This window comes from Netta rufina, assembly GCF_964035555.1.
Source record: "Netta rufina genome assembly, chromosome: 24".
NCBI lineage: Eukaryota > Metazoa > Chordata > Aves > Anseriformes > Anatidae > Netta > Netta rufina.
This window is the reverse complement of record NC_140148.1, coordinates 5,970,483-5,989,067: the sequence shown is the minus strand read 5'-3', so window position 1 is coordinate 5,989,067 and position 18,585 is coordinate 5,970,483. Positions and strand designations below refer to the sequence as shown.

At 59.2% G+C, this 18,585-nt stretch overlaps 1 protein-coding gene across 1 annotated transcript; it reads right to left on the bottom strand.

Annotated features, from left to right (window-relative positions):
* Positions 1-646: 646 nt before the first annotated feature.
* Positions 647-11,776, bottom strand: LOC311218468 (alpha-2-macroglobulin-like protein 1; the record flags this gene model as incomplete). The annotated part of the gene is made up of 36 exons (XM_084301151.1): positions 647-678; positions 871-912; positions 1,061-1,163; positions 1,256-1,324; positions 1,424-1,514; positions 1,598-1,722; positions 1,796-2,011; positions 2,097-2,311; positions 2,398-2,554; positions 2,759-2,833; positions 2,937-3,093; positions 3,228-3,309; positions 3,497-3,673; positions 3,818-3,892; positions 4,110-4,161; positions 4,335-4,456; positions 4,714-4,840; positions 4,920-5,145; positions 5,290-5,449; positions 5,694-5,799; positions 6,015-6,212; positions 6,431-6,580; positions 6,807-6,952; positions 7,029-7,086; positions 7,395-7,625; positions 7,783-7,947; positions 8,038-8,147; positions 8,856-8,970; positions 9,058-9,187; positions 9,301-9,385; positions 9,530-9,683; positions 9,836-9,856; positions 10,501-10,553; positions 10,822-10,984; positions 11,136-11,325; positions 11,703-11,776. The coding sequence occupies 36 exons, from the start codon at positions 11,774-11,776 to the stop codon at positions 647-649; spliced, it is 4,452 nt and encodes a 1,483-aa protein (XP_084157277.1).
* Between the last annotated feature and the right edge of the window lie 6,809 nt (positions 11,777-18,585).

Here is an 18,585-nt window from a genome sequence, read left to right as displayed (position 1 = left end):
TAGGTTGTACAGGGTCTGTGTCCCTTTGCTAACACTGGGGTTAGCCTGTTCACCTCAGTACGCCTCAATTTGTCTCTGGCCCAAAAGCTTGGGCCAAACAGCCAGCCAGCCCCAGAAGTCCCTCCCTGCCCAGCATCATCCACAGTAGCCACCCCCCCCTCCAGCCTCTGGTCAGCCCCACCGCCCTCTCTAAGTGGGGGGACACAGCAAGTTTAGGAGAAGAAATACAAAGAGAAAAGATGCACTTAAGAAAATATATTTATGTAGACCCAGGGCAGGTAACAAGTGCCTAAATCTGTTGTGATGAGATTGCAGAGTTATCCCCAGATCCCTTTTAGTGGCAGCACTGTTTGTGGAGGGAGCTGCACCAGGGTGTTCCCATAAAAACGTCTGTGGCAGGGTGGTGCAGAGCCCCAAGACATCCCTGCCCTGGGTCTGGCAGGGCAGGAGTTGCTCTGTGGGGAGAAGCTGTTGAGTCTGTGCTGTGCTGGCTGCTGGTGGTGCTGTGAGGGCCTGGGCCGTGTTCTTCCGCTGTGGAGGGCTTGGGGCCTTGGCCAGGGGGAGCAGAAATCTTTGGCTGTCCTGGTTCTTGGCTGAGGGCATTGGGGTGAGCAAAGAGGGACCAGCTGCCACACCTCAGGCTCCTCTAGAAATTCTCCTTTGCCTGGTTGTCATCCTCTTCAAAATTGAACAAGGGCATGCTGTGAGAGAAGAGCCCCTCTGCCACCCCCGGCCAGTCCATGGTCCTGACCCCATCCCCGTGTGACCCCAGACCCCTGGAGAGGAGCTGCACAGGGGGCAAAGGAGGGAGGCCAGGGCTGCTGGGGTCCCGAAGGGTGATGCCACTGCCTTGCTGGACTCAGCCCCTACCTGAGCTGCAAGGAGCGCTGTAGGCAGCATCCGTGCGGTCACCTGTGAGGAGAGCAGTGATCGCTGGCACGTGGTCTCAGGGCAAGGTGGCCCTGGGCTGCTCCCATTAATGAGCCTAAGCTCCTCAGTGCTAATGGATGGCTCAGCTGAGCCCCAGCGAGTCTGCTTTGGGGTTGCAAGGGGGGCTCACCCGTCTCGTAGTAGTCATACAGTGTCACGGTGGCCGGCTGGAGGTTCCTCACTGGGAAGTCCTGCGTGGCTGTGAAGACAAAGGTCTCCTCCCCCTTTGTCAGCTGGGGAGACGGCACAAGGGTGAGGTACGGCCACCTCCGGCCACCTCGGCCCCTTCCTTGCAGCTGGAGGTGATGGCCCTGCCCCATCTCACCTGGTCCAGGTAAATTGTCACCTGGTCGGTCTGCACCTCCACCTTCTTCACCAGCTTCTGCCTCTTCAGCTGGGGACAGAGGGAGAGCAGGAGTGTCGTTGTCCCTCTGTCCCCGTGTGGGCCAAGGGCCCAGCACCAGGCAGAGTGGAGGGGCAGCAGGGACCTCACCTCGGCCACCGAGCCCTTGTCTGGGATGTAGCCAGATGGCAGCTTGGCCTCGATGACAGCCATGTTGGTGGTGGGGCGCTCCCCGGTGTACCTGCAAGGCCAGAGCCCTGTGCTGAGGCTGGGGGTTGCCCCTGTCGCCCCCCCCAAAACCCAGGGGGCGTCCCCTGCCCTTACCGTGCCCGGAGGAGGAGGCGGAAGCGGGCGCTGACCTCTGCCCTACACGTCTTGGGATCGGTCTCCACGCGGAGCTCGAAAGTCCCCGTATTGGGCGGTGGTGGCACGTTGTAACGCAGGGTCACCTGGGGTGGGGTGGGGAGGTGAGGGACACCCCATGGGTGACACATGGGGACAGGGACCCCAGGATGTGCCCACCTGCACCAGGGCGCAGCCCTGCCCGCGGGCTTGCACTGTGTACAGCCCCGGCAGCTCGTGCAGGGCTGCCCGCTGCAGCACCAGCCGATTGCTCGTGTCCAGCACGAAGTCCTGCGTGGAGCCCATCGGGGCTGTCACCGTCACCACAGAGTTCCCATTGCTGCCGTATGTCAGAGTGGCGTACTTGGCCAAAGCTTGCAGGGCCACCACGGTGTCCTGGGGGAGAAGCACCCAGCCATGGTCACCCCCAATTGCAGCCTGCAGCAGCCCCAGCCCCCTGTTGGGATCCCGACGCCCATACCTGTGTGGAGGCAAAGCCTCCGTAGGGGTTTTGCTGCCTGCTGAGCCAGCGGACAATTTGGGAGGCTCTGGACAGGTCAGCGGAGGACACCTGAGGCTGGGTCAGGTGTGCCAAGAGGACGTAGGCGGTCATCTCCACCTCTGCCGGCGCGGCCGCAGCCCAGAGGGACTCTGTGGGCAGAGCCTTCCCCTTCCTCTGCCAGAAGAGCAGCCCCTCTGGGGGAGAGAAGGGTGGTAGTGCAGGGAGGCCCCCGGAGATGGGCAGGGGGGTGCCGCGTGGCGTGGGGTGGTGCAGGAGGTACCAGTGCTGACACCGCGCTGGACAAGGCTCTGCAGCCGGGCTTCGTGCTGCTCCTCGCGCCCCGCCAGCCCGCAGACATAGGCCAGCAGCGCCTGCGTGTAGAGGTCATCGGTGCTCGAAGCCTCCAGGCACTGCAGGGCCAAGCTCACCGTGGGTTCCTGGTGTGGGAAGGGGGGACACGGAGCAGAGTCAGGAGCCAGCCCAGGGGCACAGACATCGCCGCACTCAGGTTAGGACCCCTGCCCAGTGAGACCAGTTACACCCAGGTCCGGCCCAGAGCAGTGTGGCCTGACACATCCAGACCTTGGTGCTGGGCTGGTCCCTTGTCCCAGCGCCTGCTCCCCTCCAGGGGTTGTCCTCACCGTTGGGGACACCCCCAGCTCCAGCAGCGCAGCCGTGACATAAGCCGACAGCGAGAGCTCATCCGATACGCCGCCCTGCAAAAGGGGGCAGCAGGAGGTGGCTTTGCCTGTGCCACCAGCACAGGGATGTGCCAGGGACAACCCGCCCCCACCTCCCCCCACACCACCCCGTGCCCACCTGCAGGGCATTGTTGAAAAGCTTGCCCACGCTGCGGAAGCATCCCGTCTTCAGCTGCTGCGTCTGCAGCCAGCGCAGGGCATCTGTGATGTGCTGTTCCTCAATGGCCACGTAGGCTCTGGCTTGCCCGAAGGACTTGAGGACAAACGCCGTCAACCTGAGAGCCAGAGAGCCGTCAGAGGGGTGGGGACCCAGGGATTGAGCGGGGAGGGGGTCTGTTTGGTGGCAGGAGGAGATGGCTGGTCCCTGGAGGGATGTCACTGCACTGCCCCGTGCCATGCGGTCCCTTACCAGGTGTTGCCGCTGTCATCGCTCTCCCCAAAAGCGCTGTAAGAGCCGTCAGCATGCTTGTAGAGCAGCTCTCGCTGGTACCCTGCAGAGAGATGGGGACAGCGATTCACACGGCGCTCTGCAGCCCACCCTGGAAGACCCCAGAGGCAGCCTGGGTGCCAGACCCACCCCAGGGCTCAGGGAAGAAGACGGGACAGAAGTGGGGGGCCCGGGGTTCCCCTGGGCAGCAAGGCAGGGTAGGATGGGGAGAAGGGGCCGAGGACACTGACCGCTCTGCAGGAAGCTCTGCGCCTTGGCACGGGTGTCGGGGGTCAGCTGCCCGCTCTTCTCCAGGTACTGCTGGATGTAGATGTTGGGGGCGAAGCGGACCATGTTCTGCTCCCCGCAGCCATAGGGCATGGCCAGGAGGCGGTCCACGTTCTGCAGTGCATTGCCCATGATGTCGCCTGCACCAGGGGAGGCGAGGAGAATCATCACCGGCTGTGTCCCCCAGCAGGCACCCCGCATCCTGTCCCACCTCAGCTCAGTGGGGGTCCGACCTCCAGCTGAGCTTGGGTCACAGAGCTCTGCGCCCTCGGCACATCCCTTACCCATCACAGTGACGTGGGCTCGCTGTGAGCCCTCCAAGATGTTTTCAGGAAGCTTCAGGGAGACTTCTTCAGCAGCTGCAGGGATGGAGGGCCATGGCAGTGGAGATGCCCAGCTCCTCCAGGCCTGGCCCCACAGTGTCCTCGCCCACCCCTCGGTGCTCAATCCCTCCACAGGCTCAAGGCTGGGTTTGGACACCTCAGGCAGGAGACTCAAAGACTCCAAGGTCCTTGGCTCCTCCATGGCTGCATGACCAGCAGCCAAGCATCCTTGCCCCACATCCCCACATCCTACCTTCCTGGCAGAGCAGGGAGCTGTGTGCCTTCTCCACCAGGATGCCCCCGGGCTGTGGGAAGCAGCATCATAGGGTCGGTCAGGAGAAGGGACCAACCCCCTCCCCACGTCCCCAAAGCCATGCCAGCATCCCATGCTCCCAGGATCCTGCAGTGGGGTCCTCCTGCTGCCCCCCTGGGGCTGCTCAGCCCCCATCCCTCCTTCCTCCTCCATAACCCATCTGACCTGCACCAGCAAGGGCTTTATCACAGTGTCCACACGTCCCTGGGCTGGCACCACAGGCTCCTCGTTACCACAGAGCTCCTCTGACTTTATGGCCTCGGTGCTGATGGTGATGTTCACCTCCCCTGCAGATGCAAATGGGGGCTCCATGGGAACTGAGCCCACACTGCAGCCCCCATGGGCTTGCATCAGGTTTTGTGTGGGGCTGGCTGGGTTGGGATGGGGTCACCAGGGAGGGGAAGAGTACTGGAAGGGGAAGCGGAAAGTGGAGCAGAGAAGAGCTTCCCAGACAGCATCATGTTTGCTTCCACCCTCCCTGCCCATGCCATTGTATAAGGGGAAGTCCCCAAGCAGCAGGGCGGGGGGTCCCAGTGTCCCATACCCAGGCCGGTGGCTTTCACGTCCCACCGGAAGGTCCTGGCTTCATCCGCACAGACGCAGCCGCTGTACATCCCACCCACAGTCTCTGACACCTCCAGCTCCGCCGACTCTGCCAGCGTCACCCGAACCTGCGGGACCACAACCCCCTCAGCCCCCACCAGGCCACAGCCCCCAGCCCCTGGCCCCCGGCCCCTGCCCCCCGCTCACCCGCAGGCACTGCCGCAGGTAGTTGAAGACGGTGGCGGCCAGGGTGAAGGCTTCACCCCGGGTCACGGCGTAGGGCAGCGCCAGCTCCACGAAGAAAGGCTTGAAGGCCGTGAGGGTGACGGTACGGGACAGCCCCAAGCCCGTGGGTGCCGTGCAGAACATCCCAGCTGTCCACTCCGTGATGGTGTCGGGCACTGTCACCGGCACCTCTGCGGAGCCCTCCTCCCTGCGGGGTGGTGGGACAGAGCATCAAGAGGCCACCAAGAGTCTTCTGCTGGCATCTGGGCACCTTTTGGGGTCGTCCCAGGTCCTTCCACGCAGGAGAGGAGGTGGGGTTGGGACTGGCCCTGCAGGGACTGCTCCCACTCACCCCACAGGGACCAGGTCCCACAGCCACGTCTCTGGGAAGTACGACCGCGGAGCCGGCGGCTCCTCCTGGCTGGGAGGTACATCTAACATACGGGTGGCGACAGCAGGCATACTCATCCTGTTTCTCGTCGGATATGCAGAAGAGAGTAATACTACTTCACCTAGAAGAGGCAGAGCAGAAATTAGGGTCCGTGGGTTTCTGTGTATCAGCCCAGGGCTGGATCTCTGCTGAAGGCAGCCAAGAGCGGCCAAAATCCCCTTCAACCAAGAACTGAGCCACCAGGGAAGACCTCCGGTGACTCTGTAAGGTAAAACGCTGTGACACAGCCCCCCCCACCACCCCACCAGGAGAGGGAACACCCCTGCCCAGCCCCTCTCTACTGAGTGCTTCATGAGGGCGCCGACCTGTGGGACCCATAGAGTCCACGGTAGGCATGCCACGAGGCATGCTGAACCACTCTTCACAAGCAGTCCTGATCTCGGCATTGGTGAGAAGTTTCAGTGCTGCGTCCTGCAAAAATGAAAAGAGGTTGGCTGTCCCCAAAACTCAGCAGGGCAAAAATTCCCATCAGAGCTGTGAATGGTCGCAGGGCTGCAGAGGGGAGCAGTCTGGGAAAGGTTTTCCCCACAAGCATGGTTTTCAGGGGGCATTGTGCTGCCCGGGAACCTGGCACAAACCACTGCTGACTCCTGCCTGAAGAGGAGCAAAGAGGCACAAGACTTTACCTGAAATAACTTGTAGGCGTCCACCTGGAAATTTTCCCAGAAAGGTGGAGGTAAAATATATCTCCTTTCATGGAGAAAAACATCTCTGTTTCTCATGGGTAGGGTGCGGGATGAGGGGGGATGTCTCCAGAAAGATGAACAGGGCTCTGGGTCTCGAATGCTTCCAGGGAAGTCAAAATTGGGTAGCACTTTGTAGATCTGGGAATAAACACAACATATAAGGCACAAAACCAGCTGGGGTCTGCTGCCAGCCTGCCTCCAGCCCCCAGAGCCACCAGGCCACCACCTGGTCCCAGGGGCTGAACATCCAGCTGGGGACAGGCCAGAGTCTCCACCAGGCTGATATCATCTCCACCTCCATCCTGGCTGGTCCATGGTGCTGCAAGAGGGGGCGAAACCCCTGTTGGCCCACCTACCTCCTCCATGCTGAGCTCGGCCTCAGGTTTCAAGAGCAGCACGCTCCGGTCCACAGCGCGGATGGCACACAGGGATCTTGGGGCTGCCTCCAGCTCCAGCCTCAGCGCCGAGCCGGGCAGTGCCCGTTCCTCCGAAAAGGCCAGCTTCACCTGGGGAGGGACAGGGGTGTCAGGGGATGAGAGCAGGATGGCGGAGTTGCAGAACAAAGCTGCGGATGTGGAGGTCTTCTGGAGAAGCACAGCGATGGATAAAATCAAGCTCAAGGGTTCAGGGCATGGGTTAGAGTGGCTGCGATGCTGTGAGGTGTCTGGAGCAGGACAGAGCACCATGACAAGCCAGGGAAAGATTTTCTGGCCTCCAACAGCCTCCACTCACCTTGTTGGGGAGGCACTTGGCCAAGCTGATCTTGGTGCTGTCAGCCACCATCTCGCCACTGGGCAGCACCGCGTAGCACAGCACCGTGGCCGTGGGCGCCAGCTCAGGGCCAACAGGCAGCTCCAGGGAGAAGGAGCCTCTCAGCCCTGGGACAGGGAGGGAGGTGAGGTCCAGGCACGGGCAGCAGAGCCCTGCACAGCCCATCTGTGCTGTGGGACCTACCTGCCTCCATGGGCAGCTCCTTCCTGAGGATGGTGGCAATGGTCCCCTTGGCCATGACCTGCAGAGGAGGAGATGGGAATGGCAAACCCGATGCTTTGTGGATACCTAAAATACCCTGACAGAGGATGGACCCCAGGGCTCGAGTGCTGGGAAGGTTTTGAACTTGTCCAGTCTCCAGCCCCCACAATATCTCCCACTGGCAAGCAGAGCGAGCAGATACCTCTGCTAACAGGCTTTGGTCTTTCAGTCCAGCCAGGAGAGAATGCTAATTGTCTGGTCCGTGGGGACACAACTGTGCATGTGTGTGTACACAGGGACTCTCATACCCTTACACCTGCTGCCTTCCCTCCCCAGGTGAATGCTCACCAGGAAGACCACATCCAGGCTCTTCAGCTCAGTCCCCAAGGCTTCCTTGTTGAAGATGTAATCCACCTGGAGCTGCTGGGGCTGGCTGCAGGGCAGCTTGCTCTCCAGTTGGTGGATTTGCAGGAAGCTCTGGCTCTTCGAAACGAAGGGGCGCAGGGTCGCAAAAGCTGATTCGTAGTGGGGTGACGAGCCACTGCTCTCCTGGGTGTTGGCCAACTCATTGACTTGACCCTGAGCAATGAGGGTGGAAATCAGGGTTCAGCAGCCTCAAGGACCTGGCACCAGGCACCACTGACTCGGGCTGTTGTCTTGGCTTGGAGAAGGTGCCCAGCCCCATACCAATGGAAAAAGCAACGCAAGAAGCCCCAGGGGCTGACAGTTTGCTTACACGCAGGGTGACGGTGCTAGTCCAACCAGAGGTGTCCAGCTTGAAGGAGGCTCTCCCCAATGTGTCAGTCAGGAAGCTGTGTTTTGTAGCTTGTCCTTGATGGTTAACTAAGAGCACAAGCTGCTTCTCCTTGGGGGCAGAGCCACCAGGTCCTTCCAGCCGCATCTGCACAGGGAGGGAAGGGGAGATGTGAGGGTTGGGCTGGAGCTGTGGGGCAGGGGTGGGAGAGCAGGGCTGTGGGGGAATCCCTGTTACCGTCCCCGTGTAGGGAATCCCACGCTTGTAGAAGTCTTTGGTGTTCTCAAAGGTAACCTTGTATATTTCAGGCAAAATGTCAAAGCTCTTGGTGTTGTTCATCTCCAGCCCTGTGGAGAGAGGAGAGGGGAGCTGAGTGTGTCTTGGGGACACCAGGCACAGGTTAGCTGCTGCCAGCTCACTGCACAAAGGGTCCTGGGACATTTTAGGCTCTCCCTCTGCAGCCAGCATCTTTGAGCACTGTTTGCACCTCCTACAAGTAGATCAAAACTTCTGTGGCTTGGTCTAGACCTGAAGCAAAGACATTGTTTACTGCAAAGACTTTGTAAGAGGCATTGAAGCACCATGATGTGGGCCTGCCTCAGGGCCCATGGGCCTGCGAACAACCCCCAGTCTTCACATTTTTTCCAAAGTAAAGCCATCAGTGATCATTTCTGGCATGACCGGGTTGGTGGGTGGGGAGGACAGTCCCGCTCACCACCCGGGGAAGGAAGCAGTGTCACGGAGCCGAGTGAAGGGACTGCTTTGCGTCACAAGGACTATACTGGCTGCTGGCTGTAGGGCTGAGTTGGATCCTTGCAAAACATTTTATCTTCCTGACCATTTCTCTGGTCACTATGTGAAGTATTGCCTTGCTGACCTGTCTCACATCCCCACCTGGGCCTGATTCCTATACACGCACACCTCTAAAACACAGCATTGCCTGTGGGCTTCCCCGAGGAAGCCTGACACCTCCATGCTGTGTGCATGTGGGTGCACGCAGGGGTGAATGCAACAACGGATCCCACTCCCGAGCAGGAGGACACCACCACCCCTACCTGTCCCCTCCTCCACCAGTGATGCCTTGACTTGCACACGCTTCTGAAGCCTTCCATTGGTCTGATTAAAGGAAGTCATCAAAACTTCTGTCGAAAAGCAGCCGTTCTTCTCCGTCTGGAGGGAGGGAGGGAGTCAGCCACGCTGGGAGCAGTCCTGGGGGTGGGCTGTCCCACTGTCCCCCATGCTTCCAGCTTTGCTCACCTGCCCGCCAACCTCGATACAGTTTGTACTCGGTGAGGATTGCTCAGGAACGTATATCACCCAGCTGAACATGAAGGGCCTGCACACAGTGGCCTGGACCTTCCCCTGGACGGGCTTCCCGTAGGTGTACCTGTTGGGTGGAGGGCAGGCAGGGGGTGCGGGGAGCAACAGCACCTGGTGGGTCACATCGTGTCGTGCCCCCCATCCCCTCCGTGCTCCCAGCATAGCCTGTTTCGGGCTCACCTCCCACAAATCTCCACCAGAAACTTCTCGTCTTTCTCCAGCACAGTGGAGGGGATGACAATGGTCACCTCGAACTTGGGCAGCACTGATGGAGAAGTGAAGGGAGGAGGAGTTGTCCCTCCCAGCACAAGGGCATGGGTGGCCGGGTGGCCACAACACACTGCCCAGGGGATGTGCCAAGGCACGGCTCCCTCCCACCCTACTCCTCACGGCCCTGGTCCCCACACACCATATTCCTCTACGCTGAAGGAGCGAGTCCTTCCCTCCACCTCAATGGTGTACGTGCCCAGGGCTGGCTCCGCAGCCAGCGGGAGGGACAGGTCCACAATGCCCTGCCGTGGGCTCACGTCTCGCCACTGCGCGATGCGGTTCCCTCTCGGGTCCTGCTCACGAGGACACACGGTGTCGGCCCTCGCTTCCCAGGGCACCCCGGGGAGCCCAACCAGCACCCCCGTGTCAGGTTCCCCCTCTCCCAGCCATGCCACATTCCCATGCCTCCACCACCCAGGAGCCTCCCTGCACCTCCCAGACTGACCTTCAGGAACACGAGGGGCAGCTGGAAGGCAAGAAGGAGATGGTTACAGGGGAAATTCAAAGTTTTCCTTAGGTTATCTCCAGGGTGGGGACGTCTCTAGAACCACAGGCAAAGGACAGCGAGGGCTGCTCATGGGATGCTGTGACCTTCCACCCCACTGGTTTGCTTTGGGACTGATTTTGAGCCTGTGGATGACTCAAGCTGAGGTGAGCCAGCATGGCAAGGAGAGACAGCATCTCCCAGCGCCTTTGCAAGAAGTCATCATCCATTTCATCTGGGAACCTCTTGCACTTCCAGACACACAAGTGACTGCTTGGGAGCACCAGAGATTGAACTAACCTATAATTCTGGTGACTTGTGATTTGATGGATAACAGCAGCACTTTCCCTGCTTCCCACTCACTGTTCCTATGTCCCTAAATGAAAGTTTAAGTGGGAGCATTCCCATGTCTCATGTGCAACTAACTCTGTGGTTCTTTCCTGCCAAAGCTGTATGAAGGACATACCACACCCTGAGCTTGGCAGCCCAGGCAGAGTTGCCTGGGGCAGCATTCCCAAGGGGAAAGGTGATGTCTGACCCCCAACCTCTGCCACGGATGCTGAGATGGAAGGAGAGCAGCGCAATGAGCCCTGTCACCTCTCCTTTGTCCCTCACGCTGTCCTCACCTTCTTGTCACTGGCAACGAAGTCTTTATCCAAAGAGACAATTCGAAACTTCACTGGAAAGAGCAAAGGGGGACACAGGAATGAGTGGTGGGCACATCTGCATGGGGAAGGTGGATAGAAGCCCACCCTGAGCCCTGTAGTGGGGCACTGTCCCCAGCCAATGCAGCCAGCATGTCCTGGCATTGCTCTGGGTCAGGGCTGGAGGTTCCAGAGCACCCTGGGGTGAGCCCCCCCTCTCTATCAGCTCACATTGGGTGGGAGCAAGGCTGAACCTGCTGTCCCCTGGTCCTTCATCCAGACAGACCCCATCTCGCCCCTCACCTTGCTGCCCAGGCTTGTAGACAGCCTTGTCTGTCTGTATGAAGATCCCAGGCTCCAGGGCTCTCAGCATCACCTTCTTCTTTTGGGAGACATCCAGGGAATCTCCCTGGATTGAGACGTGCAGATCCACGATTTCCTCCTTCCCCTTGGAGGGCGCTGGGGCCTAAAGGGGGGAAATGCCAGGAGACAGGCTGTCATGGTGCAGAGATCTTCTGCCTGCACAGGGAAATCCTACAAAATGATGAGGAAACCAGCCCAGCTCCCAGGCGAGCTGGAGGCAGTGGGGAGTCAAGGCATCCTGGGGTGACACTCACGGTGAAGGTGACGTTCAGATGCACGTGAGGCTCCTGCACCTTCCTCTCCAGCAGGGTGATGTTGCCAGCCCCACCTGCTCTCTGCAGCTGGACAGTCACCTGGGCAGGCTGGGGGAGGTCGCTGAGATGGACCCACAGCGTCGCTGCATGGGGGTGGTAGATCACAGCTGGGGACGTGACCACGTAATGCCTGGCAAGGAGAAGCACCACCATCGGGGCATGGGGACAGCAGCCAGGAGCACAGCCTGGGGCAGCCACCACAGGGCCACCCCACTGCACCTCCTCTCCCTGCTTCTGGCCTCTCCCTGGCTTCTTGGTTCAGTAAAGCTAAGGCTCTGCTTGCCCACCAACACTGCGTGGGGTGGCACCGACAATAAACCAAAGCCACCAGCCCCAGAAGCTTCCAGGTGCCGTGTCCTTGATGCTCATGGACAGCTCACCCCAAACACTGCCACCCTCACCAGCCACTGCAGGCACAGGGACCATTACATCCCACTGAGCACTGAGCCAAGACTAACCACCCTCCCACCAGGTATGGACAGACATGTGGACGCAAAGAGTGCTTACAGTGCTGCAGATCCTCCAGCTGTGAGGTGCAGGACGAGAAGGAGCAGGCAGGGCAGGGCTGCTGGAGACCCCATGCCTCCAGCTGCGAACAGACTTTGGGGTGGCTACAATCTCCTTGTGTTGGGTGGCTGAAGACCTCTGTCTGTACTGCTGCAGGCTCCCCAGTGAGAGCTTCGCTTTGCCCACAGTAAGCAAACAAGGTGTGGGACGATCAGCCAGTGTGGATCTGCAGATATAGCCAGGGCAATGTTTGCCATCCTGGGTTCAAGGCTGTGATGGACTTTTGCAATTTGAGATGTTCCCATAGGCTGGAGAGGTTCTGAACCAGGGGGCAGGAACCTCCTACGCACCTCTTCACTTCGCTGTAATCCCCCAGCTGCTGGGAAATGCTGGCAGGAGGGAGCAGGGCCATGTTTCCAAAACGAAAGCGAGCAGCAAGCTACTAGAACACCCTGTGAGCTGGTGGTGATTTCTCAGTAGGGTTTGTTCCCAGACCTTTCCTATTTTTCCAAACAATAGATACTTGGGCTGATCACAGGTCTCAAGCTGCATTTTTGCCATGTTTCCTCCAATATCACTAAAACAGGCATGAGCAAAGGAAGCCAGAGATGGGGCCAAGCCCTTTCCCGTGGACTCTGGGCTGACCCTGGGTGCTGTCCCCATACCTGTCCCCATACTGGCCCTGGTCCCCACTGCCCTCATGGACGTGATGGGGGAATGTGGCTGCATGCTGGCTCCAGCCTGTCCTGCCATCCCCGGGTGTTGGCTCAGGTCAGGGTCCCACCAGGTGTCCCCAGGGTGGCACAATGTGACAGAGAGCTCAGGGCCATCACACCAAGCCCTCTGGGACATGGGGGTGGGATGAAGAGGGGACCATTGGCAGCGAGGCCAAGGGGAGATCAATACAGGGACCTCCATCTCTCCAATCTGCACCTGCTGAGGGAACACTGAGGGGAGGATTCATCGCCTGGGGCTGCTGGTGGCTCTGGAGCAGAAGCTGGAGCAAGTGCAGGGGCTGCCCCCAGCCCAGGCAGGTGGCCCCTCCTGGCCAGGCAGCTCTGCTGCTGCTCTTCCTTGTCCTCCTGCCTTGCCACCCATGCAACAAACATTCTTTCAGTTTTCATTTCAGCTTTTTATTTGTTAAAACAAAGTGAAGATTGGATGCAAATAAAGCTACAGCCCCTTTTACACATCATTAAGGAAGACAGGGTCATTGAGACCTGTATGCAAAGGGCCAGCACTTAAGACATGAAGCTGGCTCTGGCTAGAGATGCTGGGAAAGAGCCTGAAGAAAATGAGCTTTCTTGCAAGAAAAACACTTTGCTGCTTCTGTTTTCCTTTTTGTTGTTGTTGTTGTTGTTTGGTTGGTTGTTTTTTTGTTTTCCAGCCTGGTGGAGCAGGGGCAGAGCTGTGCCCGGGGCACCTCCTCTCCCTGCCCAGCCCCTTCCCCTGCCCATGCTGTCAGATCCCTTCTCCAAGGAATTGTACCAGAATCAGCTCATGGAAAACCATGCCTCCCCAGTGGACAGCCCAGCAGAGGGTCCTCACCAGCCCCCGAAGCATGGGGGACAGCAGGGCTGCTGGGGAGGGAGGGGGGCACAGGTGGGTCGTGGAGTCCTCATCTGAAGCACAGTGCTGCAGGATGCACTCAGGTGAAGGGGATGAAGCAGGGGTGGGAAGACGCTCAAGCCCTCAGCTGCCTGGTGGGTACAATGGGGTCAGGAGCAGAACAAGAGCCAGGCAGCTGTAATTTCCATTCACATCGGTCTTCTGTGCTTTAAAGCCTGAAATACAACAGGTGTGAGACCACAATCAGTCAGCCTACACTTCTCTATCTCAGAAATTCCTCTCCTCCCTCTGACACACTGTCTTCCCGAGCCAGAGCCCTTCACACCTCACCTGGATCCCATCCCCAATGCTCTCTGGCCATTCTAATGGGCCAGGGAGTTCAGGACCACATGGAACGAGCTGGAGCAGCCCCTTGCATGGCACAACAAGGGGATTGAACAGAACATTGCCCAGCCAGCAGCCTCAAACCTACAAATCTAACCCCCAGAAGGAAAAGGAAGGCACTCCACTGATGGTATGGATGGCAGGGAGGCAGGAGCCTTGATCTAGGAGTCTGTAGGCACCGTACAGCCTGGCCAGGGGACAGGAGCAGTTCTGTTCTGCTCTTGGGACAGCTGCTTTGGGTGCAGCGCTGGTACCCATGACGGTACAAAGCAGCCTGTCCAAAGCAGCCACAGCCACCAACCTCTGCGTTTACCTCCACCACCAGCAGCTTCGTCACGGTGTCCACATGCCCCTGCGCTGGCACCACGGGTACCTCCGTGTTGCAGAGCTCCTCAGAGTGCAGCGCCTGGGCGGTGACGGTGACGTTCACCTTCCCTGGGGATGCAGATGGGGAACGCAGCTGTGACACAGCCCTGGTTTCCCCAGCCCTTCACCAGCTCCTCCGCACCCATACCCAGGCTGGTGGCTTTCACGTCCCACCGGAAGGTCCTGGCCTTGAACCCCGAGATGCAGCTGCTCTCCACACCATCTGCACTTGCTGACACCTCCAGCTCTGCCGACTCTGCCAGCGTCACCCGAACCTGCAGGACCACGACCCCCTCAGCCCCCACCAGGCCACAGCCCCTGGCCCCTGCCCCCCGCCCCCACTCACCCGCAGGGACTGCCACAGGTAGTTGAAGACAGTGGCGGCCAGGGTGAAGGCTTCACCCCGGGTCACAGTGTAGGGCAGCACCAGCTCCACGAAGAAGGGCTTGAAGGTCAAGAGGGTGACAGTAGGGGCTAGCCCCAAGCCCGTGGGTGCCGTGCAGAACATCCCGGCTGTCCACTCCGTGATGGCGTCAGGTACTGACACTGGCACCTCTGCGGAGCCCTCCTCCCTGCAGGGTGGTGGGAGATGGACAGCTCTTGCTGGCCAGGCCTGACGGGCAGAGCCAGCAGAAGGAGCATGCCAACCACCCGTGGTCCAAGCACTGGTGGTCATCGCATGTTTGGGGTGGGCAGAGGTGCCACCAGTGCTCCTGGTTCTCTCTTACAGCATCCCCTGCCTGCAGGACTTGGTTTGCCACGGTCTGTCCTGGGGCTGGTACTAAGTTTGCATCTGGATGCGTCCCAGTGCCACTCCTGGACACAGGGACGCCGACCCAGTGGTCTGGGTGCTGCACCCAGAGGGGAAGCTGCCCCCTGGCTTGAGGTCTTCCAGGGCTCCTTACTTACCCCACAGGGACCAGCTCCCACAGCCACGTCCCAGGAAAATCCTTCTGCAGTGCTTGGCGCTGCCTGGGTCGGGGCTCTCTCTCATCTTCCTGTTCGTACTTCTCCAGCCCTGCTGATGGGCACAACTTGAATGTGCTGCCAGGAAGGACGGGCTGGACGTCCCTCTCCGCCCTTCAGCAGCTGGTGTGGGGGCTCTTGCAGACCGTCCCTGCTCACCCACTGTTCGGAATGCCATAGAGCTTTTCAGGACAGTGTTGGTGACAGTTCTCAAAGCTGCACGCTGAAATGTGACACACAAGAGGGAACCACAGTGCGCTGAAGACCATCATTGCCAAAACGCCTTTCTGACCCTTTCTGAAATGAGGAATCATCTCGTGCTTCAAGCCAAAAAGGAGCTCCCAGAAATCAGGACCCCTCTCACACTGCAGCAGGAGTGCAGGAGGGGAAAAGGAATGCCAGGGCGCACGGCTGCACTGGGGCAGGTGGCCGTGACCTGCTGGGTCTGCTCTGCTCACCCCGTCCCCAGCCAGCCCCAGCCCAGTGCTGCCGATGGGAGGCCTCTCCTTGGCTGCTCACTTCAAGTCCAGGTTCACAATGGAAGATCAGAGCTTAGCCCTGTCCCCACGGTAAGCCACCATGCCCAGACAGACAGGCATGATCCGCACGCCTGCCGCAGGCTGGGAGCGGGGTGCAGTGCGTGGGGGATGTAGGAGGACGGTTTGTGAGCACGGATGTGGGACGGGGGGGGACCGGGTGCCCCTGCATCCCAAGAAGCCCTCCCTGTGAGGAAGAGGAGCATAAGGCAGGGATGGGGAGGTGGGGGGGTGGGGGATGGCTCCTACCACTCCTGGGTCACACGGGTCCTGAAATCTGCGAAATTCTGCTGCCTGCCTAACGCGCCGATGTTTGTATGCGAAGAAAGTCATATCATATGGGTTGAGTGGTATAGCGCCTGCTGGTGGCATAGCCCCGCTAGGGGCAGCACAGGATGCTCCATATTCAGAATAAGAGCTGTCTTCAGAAGATGGGCGTAAGTTATAGACCTAAGCCAAACACGTGAGCTTTAGTTGAGAAAGACCTGAAATACTCCTGGCCCAGCTCCAGCCCTCATTGCTCCTGGCATCATCCCATAGCCCTGGCACTTCTCCAGGCAGGGCAGTGATGCTGCCAGCCCCAACCCCTCTGATGGGGCCCCTTGCTGCTCCATCTCCTCCTCTCCCAGAGGAGCAGGCATTGCTTCCCACCACTCGCACCCTATCTTCAATATTGCCACCCAAGGAAGCACCGCAGGGCAATTCTGTGGCTCAGGCCCTGGCCAGTAGAGCCCTGGACCCTATGCAAAGCCCCAGCCTCTGTGGATGGCAGGGCTCTTGGGACCAGGTCCTCACTGCCGTCCCCTGAAATGTGCCTGGCAGTGAGAACCCACTGTCCCTGTGCCCCATCAGCAAGTCCCCTGCAAATTCCCCATGGAAAGGCACCAGTCCAGCACCGAGGCCGCTCCATACTCACCACTTTGGAGCCGTAGGCAGCCTTGAGACCATAGTACGATGTGGGCTGATCCATGATGTGGATGGCACACAGGGACCCTGGGGCAGCCTGCACCTTCAGGCGGACCTGCGAGCCTGCCAGAGCCTTCTGCTCTGGGAAGGACAGCTTCACCTGGGGAGAGGGTCCCAGGAAGGAATTCCTCTCCATCCCCCCAAAAAATGGCAAAGGGTGGAGAGCAAGTGGTGTGCTGGAAGCCAGGAGATGGCTCGCAGCCTCCATTCACCTGGCTGGGGAAGCACATGGCGATGCGCAGCTCAGCCCAGTCTCCCACCACATTGCCACCGGGCAGCATCACATAGCCCAGCACCATGGCCGTGGGCACCAGCCTGGGGCCAACAGGCAGCTCCAGGGAGAAGGAGCCTCTCAGCCCTGGGACAGGGAGGGAGGTGAGGTCCAGGCATGGGCAGCAGAGCCCTGCATGACCCGTCTCTGCTGCAGGACCTACCTGCCTCCAAGGTCAGCTCCTTCCTGAGGACGCTGACAATGGTATCTCTGGCCATGACCTGCAAAGGAGGAGGGAGGAGATGGGAAGGGCTAAATTGGTGCTTCAGGAGGAAGTGAAATGGTTCCCCAACACCCAACAGCTCCAGGGTCCAACCCCAAGACCCTAAGCCAACAGTGCCCATGCAGGGCTGACTGGAAATGGCTCCATCCTGGCCAGTCCAGCAGCTTTATCCTTCTCCTTTGAGTTCTGTCCTTTGTGCACTGTCCCCCATTCCTCCCTAGGCAAAGACCCACCAGGAAGACCACATCCACACTCTGTAGCTCGGTTCCCAGGGCCTCCTTGTTGAGGACGTAATCTACCCAGAGTCGCAGGGGCTTTCTGCAGGGTGGCGTCCTTTTCATCCTGTGGATCTTCAAGAAACTTTGGCTGTCCGAAGAGGAGGAATTCAGGACGGTACTGTCATTTCGGCTTTCATGCTTCGAGGGCAGAGACACCTCCTTGAGATCACCCTGAGGGGTGGAAATCAGGAGTCTCAAAAGTGAAGACAGCCTAGCAGGATGGAAAGGCTTGCAGCAGCCGCGACCACCGCACACTGTGCTGTGACATCCCTGGAGGAGTACACCGGGAGACATGAGCCAGCCATGCTCAGTCCCCCAAAAAGAGTGAATAAGCATCCCACAAGTGGTCTTGTTGGGTTGGTGAAGGCAGAAGGGATACCAACGGCTCCCTTCAGCAGCATCTGCACCAGGAGGAAGAGGAGATGCACAGGCTGGGTTGGAGCCAAAGGGTAAGGGTGGGAGAGCGGGGCTGTGGGGCACAGGAAACCTCCATTACCGTGCCAGTGGGGGGCATCCCATGCTTGTAGAAACCATTGGTGTTCTTGAATGCAGCTGTGGGCATTTCAGGCAGAATGTTACAGCTTTTAGTCAGTCTATGCAAATTCCCTGCAGAGAGGAGGCAGAGACGAGAGAGGCACTGGGTGGCACAGCGTTAATGGCTCCATCCCTGCTTTCTCCCACATGTCACCTCCACCCATGCCTCTGTGTCCTCAGGATAGGGGTGTGAAGTTTGACCCCCTGATGTCCCACGTTCAGCATCACAGCTGCAGAGCTGTGCTGGGTGGTGCATGAGGCTGGAGATGGCGCTCAGCAATTTGTCCTGGCAAACCCCCCAGGAGAGCTGGGCCCAGTGCCTGCTCTCCAGTCCCCACCCCAAGCAGTGTTACCAGCCGGTGCTGATGCAGACACCACTCTGGCCCAGTCCAAAGCGAAAGGAAGGACAGGAGAAGCAGCAATGCAAAGCTCACGAGGCAGAGCTTATGATGCAAAGCTATCTCCCTCTCTTCAACTCATGCATGGCAGGAAAATGGGTCAGAGTCACGAGCATGCAGAGCTGCATGTTTGCTCCCCACTGCTTTCTTTGCATGTTGCCATAAGAAACAAAGCTGTCTTCAATGCAAGCTATGTTTAGGGGTGAGTTTGCACAGTGCAAAAGCCCATTTGATGGGCAACAACACAAGAAATTGTCCTCAGGGTGACAGGAGCTGAACTATGAGCAGCACTAGGCAGGATCTGGGTGCTATCGAAGTTCCCATCTTTACTCCAAAATGATCAAAACTATCTTTACTCCCTTAGCTGATACAGACAGATAGGATCTGCCATT